The sequence below is a fragment of the Chiloscyllium punctatum genome, chromosome 36 (assembly GCF_047496795.1).
Source record: "Chiloscyllium punctatum isolate Juve2018m chromosome 36, sChiPun1.3, whole genome shotgun sequence".
Taxonomy (NCBI): Eukaryota; Metazoa; Chordata; class Chondrichthyes; order Orectolobiformes; family Hemiscylliidae; genus Chiloscyllium; species Chiloscyllium punctatum.
In genome coordinates this window covers 44907602-44927420 of record NC_092774.1, presented here as the reverse complement: position 1 = coordinate 44927420, position 19819 = coordinate 44907602, and the positions used below count along the sequence as shown (strand labels likewise).

At 38.8% G+C, this 19819-nt stretch overlaps 1 gene segment (V, D, J or C); it reads right to left on the bottom strand.

Moving 5' to 3' along the window:
* Positions 1 to 5855: 5855 nt before the first annotated feature.
* Positions 5856 to 19197, bottom strand: LOC140461136 (Ig heavy chain C region-like). The segment is given in 6 exon segments: positions 5856 to 6560; positions 7094 to 7414; positions 10231 to 10548; positions 10641 to 10943; positions 11778 to 12098; positions 19138 to 19197. Coding segments are annotated over 5 exon segments (1566 nt in total).
* Between the last annotated feature and the right edge of the window lie 622 nt (positions 19198 to 19819).

The window sequence follows — 19819 nt, the reverse complement described above, 5'->3', positions numbered from 1 at the left end:
ACTTCACCACAGTAGCAACACGTCTTCGCTGCACATGCTACATAAGTACCGAATTATTTTGCACAGCTCGATTTAGTCAATTATCAGGTCCCTCTATCATAAGGAAAACAATAATGCCACATACAATCTTTCCTTACTGTGACAACGTAAAAGCCCTGACAATGTTCCTTTGAACACTGTTGTGCGTTGTCCCGAACATTTGTGTTCTTCCAGTAATACAGTGAACTCTACACAAAACTGCATCAGTGATCTAACAAAGATCTTCCACAGTTCAAGCATTACACCACTGTTTTTCTATTCAATATTTCATCAAAACAATGAATACACCTCGCACAATCCTTCTTTTTCCCAGTTTTTCTCCTGTCATGGAGGAATAATGGGCCCGTGGACATAAAATTTAGTTTCTCTAATATCCTGTAATCTTCTTGATATCTTCCTGGTAACTGCATGTTTACATGCAATGTTCCTCTCAGCATATGCATAAATTTCCACTTTCATACTGAATGTAACGATCTCATTCCAAATACGGAATTAAACCATTGAAGTCAATCTGCATTCAACAGCCATGATCTTCAGCATCAAGAATAACACCAGCTTTGTGTTATCAGTGAAATCCGTACCATACCTCATGCCCTAAAGTACAAATCATTGATGTTCGCCACAGATAGTGAATAATTCAACACTAAGTCGTATCATAAAGTATTGGAAATAATTCTTCATTTCACAAAAAACACCTCCAGTCTTAACCTTTGCTTCTGATCACTGACATCCCAAAATTCGCCACTTTTCCATATTTCCCATTGGCTTTATTTTTCTGAATAGTCTTCCAAGCAGGACGTAAACAAATGCGTTTTTAAACCTTGTAAATATCATTCACGGACTGTCCACATGAATCACTTTGTTGCTATCACACCGAAACAAATTAATTAACTTTGTAAGACACGATATTGTGTCACACATTCATGCTAATCTTCCTTGATTGATCCAAGCTTTTCCCAGTGGGCTTCCGTTTGATCTCTAATTATCTGTTACAATTCTCGTAACTTGTCCTGTTATGAGTTCAGACTGACTGGCCAATCACTACATCATCTATCATCAAATCACTTTCGACACTAGAACAACATTCACAGACTTGCAATTCTTTGGTACCCCACATGCATCGCGTGAAGGTTGGAAAGTTATCCTCTGCTTATTTTTTATTCACTTGCACCCTTTGACCATGTGATCTTTATATGCCTTTGAGGAGGTTGGTCTGTCCATTACCCCCTTTTTCATTGTTAGTTTATCGAATACTTCACTGTACTCCTATTTACCTACATGTCTGTATCAACTGTCTCTTTTGCAAAGACAAAGACAAAATATTCTGTAAAAAATAAATTACGCCGCTCATTTATGTTTGGGACAATCCTTTCATCAATCACCATCTTGACCTTAAGCAAAGAAAATCCTTAATTTCTTCAGCATTGTTTGGATCCTTTCTTTGCTTTCCTAATTTCCTTTCTTCTTAGATTATCTTGGATTCTGTAGCTTCCAGTTGTTGAGACCATACGAACAGAAATTTAGTAGTTGGAGTGAAACATTCAGCTCCTTGAGCCTGGTTCATCATTCATGTTGGTGGCTGATAATCTACTTCGTGATATTTTACCACGCATCCATATTTCTGCTAATGGTATTAGCATCTAGAAATCAATCGCTTTCTATATTGCGCATGTTGGATGAATCACATCATCTCTCATTCTTCCATTGGCTTAGGTTATAGGCCCAGTTTCTTCAGTCCCTTTTCACAGAACAATCTGACCATTTCACAACTTTGTTATTTGAATGTCCATTGGAAGGAAAGTGCATCCTTACGGAAGTGAGGGAAACAAATTAAGTATTGTAACTATGAACAACCTTACCAAAACTATAACGTTGAAGCAAGATATAGTTTCATATTTACTCACATTTACTTACGATGAAATCTTTAAACATCAACCTTCTTCAATACTTCCTCAGCAATTTGTCAAGTTTCAATCTATTCGGAACGACGAGTCCATTTTTAGCATCAATTACCAATCTCTTGACCTTCATGAAATACTTCACATTCCCAATAATCCTGCCAAAGTGGATAACCTCACACTTAATCCGCAAGATAATCAATCTGCCCTATTCTTGCCAGACATCCAGGCTGACCATGACAGCTTATAGCCTCTTCGTAATCTTATCACAACTCATATGTGACATTGCTGAAAATGTGTTGCTGGAAAAGCGCAGTAGGTCAGGCAGCATCCAAGGAGCAGGAGAATCGACGTTTATGGCATGAACCCTTCTTCAGGAAAGGCTGAAGAATGACTCATGTTATAAACGTCGATTCTCCTGCTCATTGGATGCTGCCTGAACTGCTGCCCTTTTTCAGCAACACATTTTCAGCTCTGATCTCCATCACCTGCAGTCCTCACTTATGTGACATTCACAATTATGGTTATATTACATTCCTTATAATCATTGAGAAAGATTATTAATAACAGCTTGCAAGCGGTATTTCTTGTGATATCTCACTCGCAACAATATTGTAACAATCGAATGATCGTTTATTTGTTCCATTAATACCAACTCTGCGTTTTCTACAACTTAATTAAATCTTAATTAATGATAATCAAGAAATCCTGAATTCACACCAGGAAATTTCATTCGGAACAATTAATGCTCTTTATCTATTCAGGCAGCTGGATTATTCATCCGATGGAATCGTGATTACATAAATGCTGCACTTGTCAAAAAGTGAGCTAATTCACATAATTAATTCGCACCTCTGCTCACATCCAAGGCATCAGGTCTCACATTGATCTGCCTGTCTGTGAATTCTCAGCAACAGCTGAAACGGGCGGCCATCTCAACTCAAAAGCAAAACATTTCAATTTCCTCATGTGCGTGCGATATTAGAACATCAGTGAGGTGTGTGAGTGTTGGCATCGATTTACCTCGGAACAGATGATGAGATTTGAAGGGACAGCAAGAGGTTAATATTTCTCCTGTGTGCAATTTGAGACATGGGGAGAAGGAAATTCCCGATCTCATTTGCAGTTCTGCCTTCATCCAAAAGTAATGCTTCAAATAGCTGACATGGCATGGTGACTTATGCAGGTCACCAAAGAACCGAGCTGTCGTCTAAGTGGTAAAGCCAGAATACCTCAAATGAGATAACTTTGCATACGACAAAAAGACATACGATAACAGAAGAGTTTGCTTCTTATAAATCGCACAAGACTGCATGCAAAGATCCCAATTACAGTCGCAGCATCATTCTGCGATTGACAGGCTGTGTCAAATAAAATCAACATCACGTAACATGACCTCAAACATGCAACTGAAGTCACTGTACTTACTGACACTGACCTCAGCATAGACTTGAGGAAACGTCTACAGCACAGTGTTTCTTCCATTCACGGAAAGAGCCATTGCATGGTAAGATACCACTGACCACTTTATAAATATTTTCCAACACAAAGATAGCCTCACATACGGATATACAGAACAGCCAAAAGAAAGTTAGCTCTCAATCATCAATCCAGCATGAACAGAGATCACATCGTACTGAACTGACAATTGTCTACGTCCAGAGACGCCCTATAAATGGAAACACGCTACATCCAAAAAACAAAGCAGAGTGTCTCACTCAGAGACACAATCCATTGACAGTAAATATCGCATGTCACGGAACAGCAAAACTGCTGGATATGTAATATTTCATCGCCTTCACGAAGAGGGAGTCATCAATGCAATCTCATCAAATCAATTGACCTGACCACAGCATTAAACTTCCGTGACCATTCAGGAATTGCAGAACAGCAGATTTCCTTCATTGAATCATATTCAGAACACCATTCTGTAATAAACTTAGGTCAGAAGACCCAATGTGAGATTTGTGCCTTGTAGCTCTTGGATGTTGCAGAAGCTTTGCCAAAGATGTTCTTCCCTCATTTTAGGATGCAAGTCTTATTGGGGGTGGTGGGGGGGTGGGGTGGGGGGTGGGGGGGGTGGTGGTGTGTGCGGCGTGTGTAGGTGGAGCAGGTACCGGAGTACATGGACACCATCCTGCCAAACAATTCCCCACATTGCCCCATTAGTTCCAGCTTATTGTGCATGACAATTCAGCATGATACTTAAAAGATAGTCTGCTTTGCACACAGGTTGCAATTATTACAACGTCATTATAGCAACGAACTGGACAACTAATTCAGAATGTATTTAAATCCACTTAAAATACTTTAGGTGTACGTTTTCAATGCCCAAGTAAAATACGAATTTGCATGAAGCAGTCAAGGAAAACGTGCAGGTTGTACATGGATGAGATTCAAAGGATAGAGTTTTGAAGGAAGGAGGTTGGTGATGCTGCGTGAGTGGATTTGGACACCACTGTATTTGAATATGTGGTATGACTGTTAAGTAAGTTAAGGATAACCAATATGAATTTGGATGACAGAATGTCATTGGGTGGACATGATAGTAGCAATTACAATTTGGATATGTAAGAGGCCAGAATTCCATGGATGCTGAAGAATTAGTGAAAATAAAGTCGGAGCGAGTCACATCAATAATGGCACAAGACGATGGAGACAAATTTGGATTAGTGAGGAATAGTAAGTAAGGGAAGAATTAATGGGCATTGTTGAGTAGCGTTCAATCAGCTTGTTGATGATGAATGATTGGGAACTGCTGCAAATCGTTATGCTATGTTTATAGGTTTTGAGTCATTTAAGACGATGGAGAGTGGAAGATACATAGCAGACCAAGAGCTGAACGGTGGCACAGTGATTAGCACTGCTGCCTCACAGCGCCAGAGACCCGGGTTCAATTCCTGCCTCAGGCGACTGACTGTGTGGAGTTTGCACATTCTCCCCGTGTCTCCCCGTTTCTGGGTGCCCTGGTTTCCTTCCACAGTCCAAAAATGTGCAGGTTAGGTGAATAGGCCGTGCTAAATTGCTCGTAGTATTAGGTGAAGGGGTAAATGTAGGCGAATGGGATTGGGAATGGGACTAGGGGGTTGCGCTTCGGTGGGTCGGTGTGAACTTGTTGGGCTGAAGGGCCTGTTTCCACATCGTAAGTAGTCTAATCTAATACAAAAAAGTAATGTCAAGAGGCACAGAAGGACTGGTTGAGCTTGTTAAAAGCAGATGTACCAGAAGACATGACAAGCATCTGTTGGGGTGAGTGAGAGGTTTGGGCATTGACTTACAGTTTAAGGAGGATGTCGACTCAGAAAACAAGTCAAATGACCAATAGATAAATGGGACGAATAAGAGACGGACTGGGGTGGCACACAGAAAATAGGACAATACATTGTGTGATTGGTGTTCACACATTAGATCGGTATGGGATGTATACAGTTAACAAATAGGGAACTGTGTAAGAGACAGTTATGTAGGACTAGTGTCGAAGTGGAATCAATCAGGGATAGTATGTAGTTTATACGTACATGAGAGTCCAAGTACGGATCTATGTGGAAACCAAAACTGAGGGCTATGATTAGACGTCACTTCAGGAGAATACTTGACAAGACTTATCAAACGAAGGTAAGAGCAATTTGGATGACAGATTGTCATGCTAACTATGTTGGCATCAGGGCAGTTTTAGTAATTCTATTACAATGTGGATGCCCCACAAGCCAGGCCGAACAGAGGAGTGCTGCCAAGAATCGTTTAGGATGAATGTGATCTAATTAGAAGCAACCCAAGTGGATCTAAAATTCTGCACATGTCAGCAGGCTGCTGGCTGCTGTATCAGAAGAGGATATCACATCCATTTCAATCCTTGTTAAAACGCTATGCATAGAAACTAAGAATAAGTAAGTCAAAAAGTTTTCATTCTGCGTTTATTGCAATTATCAGAGCCACATACAGACGCAAGCATAATTTCTATTCCGTCTAAAAACGACGTGAAATGCTTCAAGCAATCTTCAGAACAATTACACTGACAAGACAAAGTTGTCCTTGCATTTCAGATTCTAAACACAATTATCCTTAATTGACAGATACAATTTGAAATAGTGACTAATCTCTTATTTGCAAAAGTTTTTAGTATCAGGAATGTGACTGCACCATGCAGTGAATTGAAAATGCTTTGGATCGGTTCCTTAAACAGTTATTGACATCATGACATTTAGCTGTTTATGAAAAGCAAATAGTATACCACGGCAGTCTAAATGCAGGATTTAACAGTGTCACTTAGTATGACTGAAACATTAACAAATGTCGGTTTACCGTGAGATTTATTTGTACTTCTGATTAAATCCCGGCTGAGGGATGGGTGGCCCACTAAGCAGGAGTAAGTGGTGTCACTGTTCCATTCCGCTGCTGTGAGTCTCAATCCGCTGGTAACGAAGCTGGAGCCATTCCCTTTCTCGCTTTCTGATTGGGTCCGGTAGCTGGAATCCAGAAGGGTGTCATTAGCCATCCAACCAATGTAAATCTCATCTGGGTAAAAGCCGGTGGCTAGACACACCAGAGTAGCCGAATTCTCAGTATCAATCTCCTCCGTCGACGGATGCAGGAGATAAACCTTAGGAGGATGGAATTCACTGACTGTAAAGAGAACAATATTCATTTAACTGAGCTCATCTTATAACTACATCGCAAGTTCTTTGTTAGCAATGCAAGTGGTTCATAAAATATTTCCTGTCTGCAAGACTGTGCAAAATCTCTAAATGCTAGAACATTTCTTGTCCCTTAAAAAAAACTTGGAGATAGTCACAGATTTTGAAATGACTGCCACTCTTGTGGTGTAAATTATTGAACTACATATCGGTCTTTACATTCATCATTATACTTTTGCAGAACAGCAGAATTCCAGATTAATGGCCATCTGACCAGTTAATGTAGAAATTTAATGAATTGATAATTTATTTAATTATTCAATCACTCAATATCCAGTCTTTTCTCGATAGCAACAAAAATAGGTCTTTTGGAAGGAGACCATGCTGGACTGGAAATGTTCACCCTCTTTGTCTTTCCACTGATTGTCCCAGTCATGCTCAGTTACTCCAGCACCTTTTTTTCACTTCTGACTTCTGACTTCCGTCGTATTTTGCTCATATTGCAGTGCTATCTCCACTTACCAATTGTCTTCTTGATAGTGGCTTTCACTGGTGTTGGTAATTCACTGTCTTCTACCAAGCAAACATATTCGGCACCACTGTCCCACTCTGATGCCATTATTTTAAGTTTGCTCACAATGGTGGATTTACTTCCAATCCTCTTGGGATTCTGCGTCTCGATTCCTTCCACTCTCTCAGTCCCGTTCACTTGCCAGAAAACGTTGATATTTTCTAAGTCACTATAAACTATTTTGCATGTAATGGTCGCTGTCATTTCTTTCCAAATCTCTTCAAATGAAGGCTTCAGTAGATTGACAGAAATATCTGGAAATCTGCATTCATCTGAAAAGAATAAGGAATTCACAATTTTCAGTCTGCATTGTTGAAATCTGTTCCAAAATATGACATGAGTTGGGGAATGTTTTATTTACTGCAATCTGTTAATTGCCTACTTAGATTGTTTCAACTTAGATAATTAGATGTTGTGTTCGCTTGAACTTCACGTTTCCATTCGCCCTGACTGCAAGGAATGTACCTTCATTAATATTTGTAATCTATTACTGTATATTTCGAAATTGCAGTGTCTTGCATATAATGGGACCAGATTGCTTCCGTTCTGGTGCTGCACTTTTACCTATTACAATTTCTGATACTGGAAGATAGTTTATACTGCATGTCCTGCATTCGACAGATTATAATATCAGATTAGGAAAAGGTCTTATGAATGTCCCATATTCCAGTACTCTATTTATTTTTACTGAGTCTGACCAAAATATAGATATGTTGTCCTAGCGTCAACCGACACCTTGATTTATTGTTGCGTTGTTTGACGCGACTTTTGCTGTCCTATTTATTCAGGAAAATCTATTACCGACAAAAATGTGATACTTACTACACAATGCACGCCTAATAAAGAGCGGTCTCTGAAGATTGTGACACACGAACTATTCTTTAAATAGTGTGAAGTGAAGGAATCTGGAATATTCTACCTACATATCTCTGACAGCTCAACTTTGATACTGGGAATAGCTAAAACTAATAGTTGTCAGTATTGCGAAAACTTTAAAGGGACATAAAAGACATTGGAAAACATGCTTTTAGATTTCTTAAGGCAAGATGGTAGCTCTTAATGCAAATAGAATTAATTCCATTATGGATGACGGAAAATATAAATGTAAAGAAGGTCCTTAGACGTTTTTCTTGTTTTGTTAACTTAAAACTTACAATCTTAATTGTATTAGCCTAACTGGTTAACTCTGAAAATTTCAAAATCTCTTGTGAGGACCAATGTTCCATGTCTCTTGTGCAATCCCAATCGCAGTGTTTTATGTTGTATGCATACAATAAAACGTATGCATTTCTTGGAATGATACCAATGCCGCAGTAATGTTGAATAAGTGGGGAGAAAATTGCTAAAACTATTTCCATATTGATTTGTATTTCTGTTTTGCATTCTAAACTTGAAGTCTGAATATTTGCTTGTCTGCCAGCAGTCCTGACTTCATCACGTCCACTTGCTCTGTATGTAATAAGGCGTACAATTAACTTGACTTTGTGGATTGGCAACATGAACATAGGCTATATTATCATGTTTTCATTAAATAACAGGGCAGTATTGCATGTTCCAAGATCAGTTCCATTTGAAGTGTCCGAGTGATAGTTGCTTCTTTAAAATTGTCTATCCTTTCAGTCGTAAAACTAATTGTTAGGAGGAGAATGGGATTGTGAGCAAACTGATTGCAATAAAATTAATCATGTCCTCTTGCTAAAAGAGAAATCGAAGGTTTAAAAATGACTTTTTAAAGCAAACATTGTCAGTATTTTTCGTGTTAGTGTGATAGTTTTAAGCCTCAGCGTTCTAAACTTAAAAGAACTCCCACATGTATCACGTTTCATGTGAAATTCTTGCATCATCATGGAAAGAAATGCGAGATTTCACCGTGATACATAAACGTGGGTGGTTTATAAACTTCATTGAGGAATTTTATCTTAACTGCTCAGTATTAACGAATCCACAAGAAAAAGAAATGTACGTATGCAGCCTATTCCACAGCAAATTCATATGACTTCCACTCAGTCATGCCCTTCACAATTACATTCAGTTCCACCAAACCACCTCGGATGGAAAATGAAACAAAGAGACTGTATGTAGCTCACGTGCATCTATTCTAATATAACTTGCTAAGAATCATCTGCGGAGCTCTGTCAACGCTTGGACTTTCAGCAGTTTGCTATTTCTGTGCATGGATGCTCACCAAACGGAATTCCTCATGCGAAACGTTTTTGACTGAGTCCATCTGCAACATTTGCTCGGTTGCTTCTTTGCTCTTTCCCGTTGTTGTATGAGATTTGTTTGCACCCTTCAGTCACCTCAGCTAGTGTTCCATCCAAATTTACACAGTAATGTCGGCAGATGAATTACCAGAGAGGTATTTCAGCCTATTAATCTACTCCCTTAATCACAAACTCATGTACCATAGATCAGTGTTCAAAGTTTGGGGCATTACTATTAAGGCCATTAATGGTTGGCACAGTTATCTGTCTATTCTGGCAACGTCTAATGAGAACGGTACTGAAGAATAGAGTCCTTGAAATATACAAGGTAATTCACATACTTGAGCTTCATACTTGGGCAACTATTCAGGTTGTATTTATTCATACCTCTCAGTTGAAGTCAGCAATCACTCATGCTAGACCGAAAGCAGGATTGTGAAACATTGGTTGGCAGTATTCTTCCATTTGTCATCATTAACTGTTGTCTAAAGGTATCATACCTTCAAGAGTTAATTGTGCAATGAAGAATTTAAAAAAAGAAGAACCAACTGTTCTCATCAACCTATTTAGAAAAGTTATTATACAACTCTGGAGCCGATGATACTCGAACTCAAACCTGCCAGGTCGTTACCAATGCTGTAGGAAATGGATCCTTGTATCTGTTATGTCAACGGTTCTCACACTGGTTCAAGTGGAGCACTTGGATATCATTTATTCTCCGGTCTACAACTGCCTGCCTGGTTTGTGTTAAAGTTTATTTTTCAAGGAGTTTCGTGCATTTTAAAGTTTTCTGAATCTTGAACATTCGATCACAGTTTCATCTCGTTTCGACATTTGTCACAAAGCATTATTTGTGAGAATAATTACTGACGAACAGTTCTTACCATTCGGGTTCCTGATAACCCTTTTCACAAAGGATTGGGAAGGTGGATGCGAGACAATGCAGGTGTATTTTGCTCCACTGTTCCATTCTACTGCAGATAAAATGAGGAGGCTCCTTGCACTGAAAGTCAGGTCCTGTTCCAGAGCAGTGGGAAAATTGGTGATGTTTGCACTCACAGAAGCTCCGTCTTTCTCCCAGGAAATACTTATTCTGTCAGGATAGAATCCTCTTATCAAACATGTTAGAGTGGCAGAGCTGGTGTTTTGAATCTCTTCGGGTGACGGGGGAAAGACGTGGAGATTTGGCTTAATTGGTACGACTGTAATAGAATTATAGAGAATATTAGTTTTTCATTTATGGCCATTCGTTAATAAAACGACATATATAAAAAAATTCCTTTTCGTAACCAACCTCTTTGTTTTCCTGTTCGTTTTGATACTGGGGTCGATGACTGATTCTGTTTTGCGGAGCATATGTATTCTGTCCCACTCTGCCACTCTTCCACGCTGCTGGTCAAGCGGCTGATGGTCAGATATTGGTTTCCTTCCATTTTAGCTGCTTCGATTTTAACACCATAATTCCTTACCTTCCCATCCACCATCCAAGAGATGACTACCCCAGCAGAAACTGTAGAGAGCACTTCACAAACCAGAGTGGCACTCTTATTGATCCAGATTTCTTCAACCAAAGGATTCCTTAGCAGCACAGCAATCTCTGTTAGTGATGAATCAGAGATTCAGATTCTGGACCATGTTCCAATAATGTAACTGCGAAAGTTACAAGAGATTGGAAAATATACCTATTTCTCTCACTGATATGTATTGAACTTGAAACATGATTGTTTTCTCCATGGTTATTGATTTGCATCACATATGAAGTGAGAGATAATTAGGGAGACAACGAGGTAAAGACAGACAGACTGAGACAGAGATATACGCAGAAAGATTGTCATTGAGAGAATGAGAGTGACATACCGAAGAAAGTAACCAGAGAGAGGGTGAGTGTCAGACAGTATCAAAAAGACTAGAGAAGGAGGCATGGAGAGCGACCGATGCAAGCAGAAAGAAAAGCACATGGAGTAACAATGAATGATGCACAACAATGATTAATATCTACAGTGACGGGAAGGTAAAGGAAGAATTATTTTTGATATGGAGAATGGAAGACATAGAAAATGAAGAACAAGAGAGATCGGTGGAAACATACAGACAGATCCATAAACAAAGACAGAGCAAGACTGACAGTAACAAAGAGATTGATAAAAAGGAAGATTGACATTGAGAGACAGAAAATTTACCACACAGCGATGCTCAATGAATTTAAGTGCAGACGACAATTGAGATCATTATCGCTGACAAGTCACTAAAATGCTGTCCAAGAAATCCCTGCACTATAAATTGTTATTGATATCACTCACTGCCACTAGTTCAAGAATGCTTCACTCTCAACTACAGACTAGCAGTATAATATTCCATCTCGTCCTGTACTGATTATGAATATGACTATCTTTTATGATTGTGAGTTTGTGAGTACATTTAATTTTCTTACCGGATGTTGATCTAACTTCCTTTCTCTGATTACTGTTAGTTGCAGAATGAAAAACATGACAGCTGTACATAGAGCCGCTGCTCCATTCCTGCTGGGATACTTTAAGTAAACTTGTAGAGCTGAAGTCATTGGTCGATGTTTTCATTGGGGATGTAGTTGTAAAACCAGAACTGATGACATTTTTGTTCTTCTGCCAACTGACCACAATGTTTTTAGGATAGTATCTGCTGATTATACACATCAAATGTACAAATCCGTTTGCTCTCTGTTCTTCAGTTGCAGAATAAAATAGACTGATGACTGGTGCAGTAGGCTGTAGTCCTAAAATTACAAGAAAAGGAGACTTACTCTCTTTTGTACTTTCGATTAGACTGTTTCTGTGATGTCCTGTTCAATAGATAACTCTCAGGTATTACATAAAACATATGATTGTATCATGTTGTTGTGTCATTATGTCATGTTGCTGAAAGAGTTGGCTCACGGCGTTTGCCTCATCTTTAACTGTGAGCTGAGCTTCAAACTGCAGAGAGTCACGCAGCATGGATATAGACCGTGTGGTCTAAGTCATCCATGCCAAACGGATTTCTTAAACTTGACCAGTTCAATATGCCGATGTTTGGCCTATAACTCTTCAAACCTTTCAATTTATTGTACCCTTCCAAACGCCCTTTAAATTTTATAACTGTCTCTACAATTTCTTCGGCAGCAGATTCCAGAAACCTACCACATTCTGTGCAAAAAAAGAGATGTGGCTTCGGTCCCTTTTAAACCTTTTCAATGTCACCTTAAACCTATTCCCTCTAGGTTTTAACTCCATTATCCTAGGGGAAAAGGCCTTCGCCATTTACCTTATCTGCGTTTTTCATGATTTTATAAACAGCTGTAAGGTCACACCTTTACCTCCTCTATTTGGAGACTCCCTGTTTGCATATCTATAAATTCACTGTTTTCTGATACTTAGCTCATCTGCTATTCAAACATTAACTCATGAATTTGTGCAAACTGGACAATCCATTCCTTGCCAACCTCCTACTTTCCGAATTTGGCGTTTCAAAACCTCTGCTCCCAGTGTCTCAATCACATAGGAAGTATTCATTCTGGTTCACCTCTGTGCTTTGTGACCTACCTTTTGCCGAGTCAAACCATGCCTCACTTTCAAAATTGCTTTTCAGTCCTCAATTTCTCAATGGCTTCACTCAACACTATCTCTAAAATTTCCTCCAGCTCAAGTCATCTGAGAAATATGTATTCATCTAACACTAGCCTCTGAAGAATTCCGAATTATAACTGGCCCAAAATCGATAGCTTTGCTTCTCGCCCCGAAACCTGAGGTTCAGTAATACTCCCTCATAAACCTCTTCTTTCTTTAATTTATTTGTGCACTTATTAAAGAATGTCTTTTTGTTGAAGACTTTTCCCATCTTCAAGATATTGATGATATTTGGCGATAATCGGTTTTACATTTCCTGTTTATGGAGAAATTTGATCGCATAGAGTTATCTGGAAATAGTTTTGGGCAGGCATTTCTGAAAAAAGAAGGTGTAACTTGAGTTTTGATAAATCAACAGAAACGTGTGTGCACATCGAATAACGAAATCTTGAGGTTTTGTTCACGTAGCTGAGAGGAAGTAAAATGTCTCTTGTTGAAGTAAACATCTCTACTACGCCAACTATTGGTTAAGGTTGGCAGAACACATAGATTAATTCCCCATCCTCGAACCGTTTCACTGTTGACAGATTTACACTGAGGATTGGAAATGCACAGTTCACGATCATTACACAGCGGAAATATTCTAATGCTTTTCACATAGATCGTTTTCAAAATGGTTCTCGTTTAGCTTCTCTAAAATGAACACAGAGTGGTACTGTGAGCGACGCTGCCTTTGGAATGAAGTTCCTTGTCTGAAACATCCAACTCCAGCATAACGTAGATCACTTAATATCCCCATTCATGCAGATGGAAATTTTAAAAATGCCTTGGTTTCCCAATACACACAAATGGGTTTCTTCCCATTCGGTTTGTGATTTGCTCTCATAAATTTAAGACACTCGTGTTAAGGAACCAGACCACATTTTCTTGTTTCCCTAAAAGAAACGAAAATCTGGCCGAACTATTAAAAGCCTGGGATTCAATTTTCAGACTGTGCTGTGCACCAGACGTCTTACAGGGGCCATCAGCAAGATCATGGTGCTTGTTCCTGCAAAGCAACTCCTGTCTCACAAGTGCCTCAGCTGAGCTGCTACAATTTCCCCCAAGTGCATCCTCAACTACTCCGTCATTTTCTACACTGGTATCTAATCTTCAACTTCATTTAAAGTTCAACTAGTCCGAAAACAATTTCCCAGAACCAAGATAGCACCGTTTCTTGCTCACCAATCAATACATTACCTCAAAGGCAGGACGATATTTTATAGCTAATTTTCTGATCCGTGTGTTCAAATCAAGCCAGCCACACTGGTACTTCGACAATGCTGTGAGCTGAACACCGTCCTGGTTTCTGTACTGATCCAATCTGTTTTTTTGTTAATCCCCAAACTCCATCGCTGCAGCGGCAGTCACGTAATAGGTCACATGAGAAAATATCAAATATGATATTCTATCAATCATACAACAAAATGACCGCCTATCAAACCACTTCTTGAACGTCGGTTAAGACGTTGATCGGTACTTTCACAGATGAACACTGTTCGTGATCTCCCGCAAACGTAACTTCAACAGGTTCTGCATTACTTTCGTACCAAAGTCTCATGTCAACACTTGTAGGACCTTCCATGGTGATGGCTGCCTTCATCAGTCTGTATAACACCGTACACCTGCACAGTAATTGAGTCCAGCCGCAAATCTCATGCAAATACTTCTGTCCTCTCAATCCTGCAGTGTGAAAACAATGATTTTCTGACACTTTGCTGCAAGTATCGCAGCTGCAACAGTTCGAATTGAAATTAATTCCGGCTGCGTTGATGCTCAGTATATGCCAAGGCTAAGAGTTTACAAAACTGCTCTTCGCCTTCATCACTAAAACTCCTGCAGGGTGACAAGAATTGGTTGGATACAGGTGACGTCGGAATGGCAGGAAACTAGGTTGCAGTTAATTCACAATGAGATTTGCACTAGAGAAAGATGTTTCACAGAGACATATCGGACTGGATAAATAAATTATGTTTCTTTCTCCACATTTGCTGCTGGAACTGTTGGGTTTCCTAGAATTTGCTGTTCTTATTTTATGGAAGTGTGACCTCATTTCGGGGATGCAGCATGTGAAATGGATTTGAGTAAAGTTTAGAATTGCTCAAGTTGAGTAGTTATTTATGTGAGTGATATTCAAGTCACCTATCAATAACTAAACGTTTGGGGGAGACAAAAGGAAAAGAAAAGAGAGTTTGCAGAAAATCACACCAAACATTATGGGAGATTTTATCTGTATAGTAACTGGAAAAGACAGATATGCAATGTCATGCCTTAATATGGAGCTGGCATAATGTGTTTTTGAGACAGTTTCTTCGAACTGCATAATCTGGACTTACAGTGAGCCTGAATGGTGGGATGGGATAGGATTAAATCATGACCGCGTAATGTAGACTGGCCCTCCCCAACCACCCCAGCCCCTCACACACGCACATACCCTTTACATAAGTAACAATGACGGTGTATCTCGCATTCAATTTCAGGGAGACAGCTGGGTCTAAAACAGCTGCTAAAAAAAGATAAGAAATATCATCCCAGCATGGAAGAGAATAGGCTGATGTGAATTGAGAGTCAAAAGATTGAACATCAGATCTTTGGGACACATTTTAGATCGCATAAATTTGATCCATCCCTAAAAGTAAGAAAATTCCAAGGTGAGTGTTGTGATTGAAATGTTGTCGGAAATGTCGATGCCATTGAACGTGAGTTTCCTGTTTAGGGCTATTAACCTTGCACAATCAGGGAGTCCCAGATGACAGCTATAAATACGAGTGTTCAAGATTCTGCTCACTCTAGCAGCTGGCTGTAAGCTAGCTGAGTCAGTGTCATATCGTATGCACATGTAAATAAGGGTTTGAATTCGTGATGAGATATCAGCCTTCATGGACCAATTTCAGGATGAACCCGCCATTTATGCGTAACTAGAGAGGTTAAAGACAATTTAATGAATCAAAATTGACATGATTATGCAAAGACAGATGGCAAGTCAGAAAAATACGCAAACTATCTAAATTTGCTCAAGTGAATGATCAGAAAATTAACAAGAAGCAATATATTAGAGTTTGATATGAAATAAACAGATAAAGATTTCCTCTAAGTATTTTGAAAAGCAAAGAAATTAACAAAGCGAGCACCATCCATATAGAAAATGAGACAGAAATAGAAATTATTATTGTAAAATAAGGGAGGTGGAAAACGAAAAGAACAGTTATTTCATTAGTTTTCATGAAGCAGAATGCAAATAAAAATCTGAGAGACAGCCATAAATCAGCAAATCAGCGGAGAACAGAAGCAGGGAAGTGACATGCACGAGAGAAATTGTCGTGAGTAAATAGACGCAGCTGCGACTGACACCTGCCAGTACCCTCATGGCATCATCCCAGTGTCTGAACAGAAAATGCTCGTGAAATAACTGACTTTTTGACTTAACTGTTACATGATATTCTTGATTCGGAAAGACCTTTAGATTGCAAGATTGATCATTTCTCAACTTTATTGGGAACTGGAGTAGACAGCGAGTAAGAAATGACAGACAAGTCAGTTCAAAAGCTGTCATACCAAAATGTTGCAAACGATTGTTGACCAAAATGATGCATTATACTCCAGATGCATTGGATAAATTCAAACAAATCAGTGTGAATAAAATACACATGATTTTGAGAAAGGGAAATCAGATTTGAAAAGTCTCCTGGGTAATTAGGTTAACCCTACAATTGATGGTTGCTGTGTAGGTTGATGTTCAGAAGACATTTAATAAAATACTTCATCTAAATTGATGAAGACCGAAGAGATATAATCGTAAAACAGACAGAAGATTAGCTGGTTGCAGGAAGCCCGAACAGGTGTGAATGAGTCATTTTAAGATTGAAAATGGAGTGCAACTATTTTGCCACTTACGTCTTAGAGGAAGACGTCTCCGGTCCACTTGCCTAAGTTACTGAACTCACAAAAATAGAAGGATCATTAAGTCATCAGCGGGCACAAAGATATGATGAAAATATTATAACGGACATGGGGAATACAATGGAAACTTCAGCGCATTGTGGGAAATTGATAAAGAAAACCCATTTGACCTGAGGAATAGAGAAAAAAAAAATCAAAATTGTGTCAGATTGCAGAATTCTCAGGTGCAGTGGCATCATGGCACAATAATGGATGAATCGTTTGTGATTATTACATATGGACTGCACATAATTACGGAAAAAATGATGTCAGTTATCACAAGAGAAAATGAACACAAATATTTGGCTGTTATTTTTCAGATAGACGAAGGTCATGCGAGATTACACCTGGAGTTAATGCATCATTTTAGTCACCTCATCGACAGGAGATTTAAGAGGATGTTCAGAAAAAAGGATTGCTAACGTATTAAGTGGAATGAGTAAGTTGTCTTTTGAGAAATGGTTTTACATCCCTCTTGGCTGAATTGAAACCTGAATGTTGCATGCATGTTGGATGTTCCATAATCGGATCTATTAAAAATATGTTTATGACACATCAGAGGCGACGCTTGGACCATTTCTCTGTTACTCTCATTTTTAATATTTCCATGTATGATATGGAGGTATATTTTTTTCGAGTTAATATCACTTGTTGAGCTGATTTGTTGTCCTGTAAAAATCACTGTATACTTTCATTTAGGGGAAAATGACAAACGGTTATTTGCTTAGGTGGCTCCATTCAGATTTGAAGTTGGAACACGTTTTAACATTTTTTTTCCTGTATATTATAGCCTTTGCAGCCAGAATCAGGGGCTTGTAGCTCTGGCCGAGAAGAATGTTTCCCAAGTAGAACAAGTGATCACTGTGGTGGTAAAAATGGCCCTGTTAATAAATGTAAATGAGTTTGTAAAATTCATATGGCTGTCACTTAAACCACTGTAGGGAAACGTGATATTGCATAAATATTAGGTTTTCGTGTTCACTAAAGCTTGCAGGTAAATAACTAAGCTACCTATCATAAACACAGTCAGTTATAATTAATTAATAATTTCAGGAAATTTGTCATCACACTAACAACATTCTGCTGGAGGTTCTTAATATTCAGTTGCAGAGGACATTACCCTCTGAAGTTTGAAATTATTCAGCGCACCATAAAGATGCAGTAACAGCAGTTTCTTCGTTTTCACATTATTCTGTGAATGTTTAAATTGAAAAAGTTGATGTCAGTTTGAGTGGAGTGAATAGTTCGTGCTGTGGGACTGTTACCAAGGCAAAGCCCTACTTCTGCTTTGGCATTCTCTGTTAATTATTAACCACTTATGTGGATTTCGCCTCCGATCACCTGCACTAATAACTGATGTATTCAAGCATGTAAAAGGAAGGTAACTGCATCGCAAAAACAATGCCACGGTGCACACCTCAACTCATAGATGCTACTCATTTTGATGTGTTGACTAAATTCTGGCGTTACGTGAGATCAAGACAGAACGTTTTGAACAGACAGGTTGTTTGGTTCGATTACAAGAAAGGAAGCAGACAACACTAAGTGTAACGAGTGAACCAATGAGCAAACTATTGCATTCTAAGCAACAGATATTGAACAAATCGGCATAACATTCACTTTAAAGTTAAACTGACAGTTTACACTGAAACTACAGTTGCCTTAAAATTATCGAATATTTGACACAACCTTGCATACAACAAGCTTCGAACTACAGATGTACTTGCGGCAATGTTAATGCAATCGATACTATTTTACATAATAAGATTGTTTTTGAAACACGTTAAAATTAGACACAATAAAAAAAGTTAGCAGAAACTCTCCCTCAATGCCGACTTCTATTACTTGTTTGAATTAGAAGTTCTGTGCATCTGTGGCGCACTGCCAAGCCTTAATTCAGGGTAACTGAGTAGGCTGTTTCGTTTGTAACAACTTAATTCCATTATCGACTCTCATACGCATCTTACGTTCTCTATGCTAAGTTGGCTATCTGTTCAAATTGTTATAGGCTTCATTCCAATTTAAGTTAGATACTTAAACATATATTTATCCTTGAGAAAAATCTGAACATGAGATTAATCTAAGACACATACATCACAGCGCAAATATTTGAGTCTATAGGAAGATCCTCTGTTTCACAAGTTATGCAATTGAAACTGTTTAACAACAATAATAATCCTTTACAAGAAATCAGCAAAATCATAGCGAGATTAAGTAAGGGAGGAAACATACCAGGTTTCACAGTCAGAACGGTGCCACTCCCTTTTTGGTAGTAGATCAGACAGCTATGTCCAGTTAGTCACAGTGACATATCCCATTGCAAAAACAATTGGTCGCACATAACCGTAAGTCGAACAGCAGCTCTGATCATCTTAGTGTCTCTTCTCTGGATTTGGCCTCTAAATATTGCTATCAGTCATTTGAAATCGTCTTCTGCTATTCTAGGTGACATTTGTTGGCCTCAAAGTGAATGTCGAGTGTTGAAAAGACAAATCAAACCCAATTTATTTCTCGGGAGATTTGATCGCGTTTTTGCATTAGTAGAACGTCAGGTTCATTGTTGTGATCGTCACATGCTCCACATGTATACGTGCCACTGTCCTCAACTCTCAGATCACTAATTTTCAGAGAAAAGGACGATAATCCCTCGTTCACTGATTCAGCATATCGTTCACCAATTGATATGCTCTCCTCCTTTGTTGAGCCCAATTTTGTCCAATACCAGTCTGTGCTGTACAATCCGTAGTTAGCATTTCTTAGGACGCAGTTGATGGTTAAAGATTCGCCCGACGTTTTTGTTGCTGATCTCGGTGTTTGGTCGACCCTTGAAGTTAATACATCTGGATGGGGAAAAGTATATTTAATGCATGAAATTCGTCGATAAATAGGAGAGTTTTTAGACAAAGACATTTCA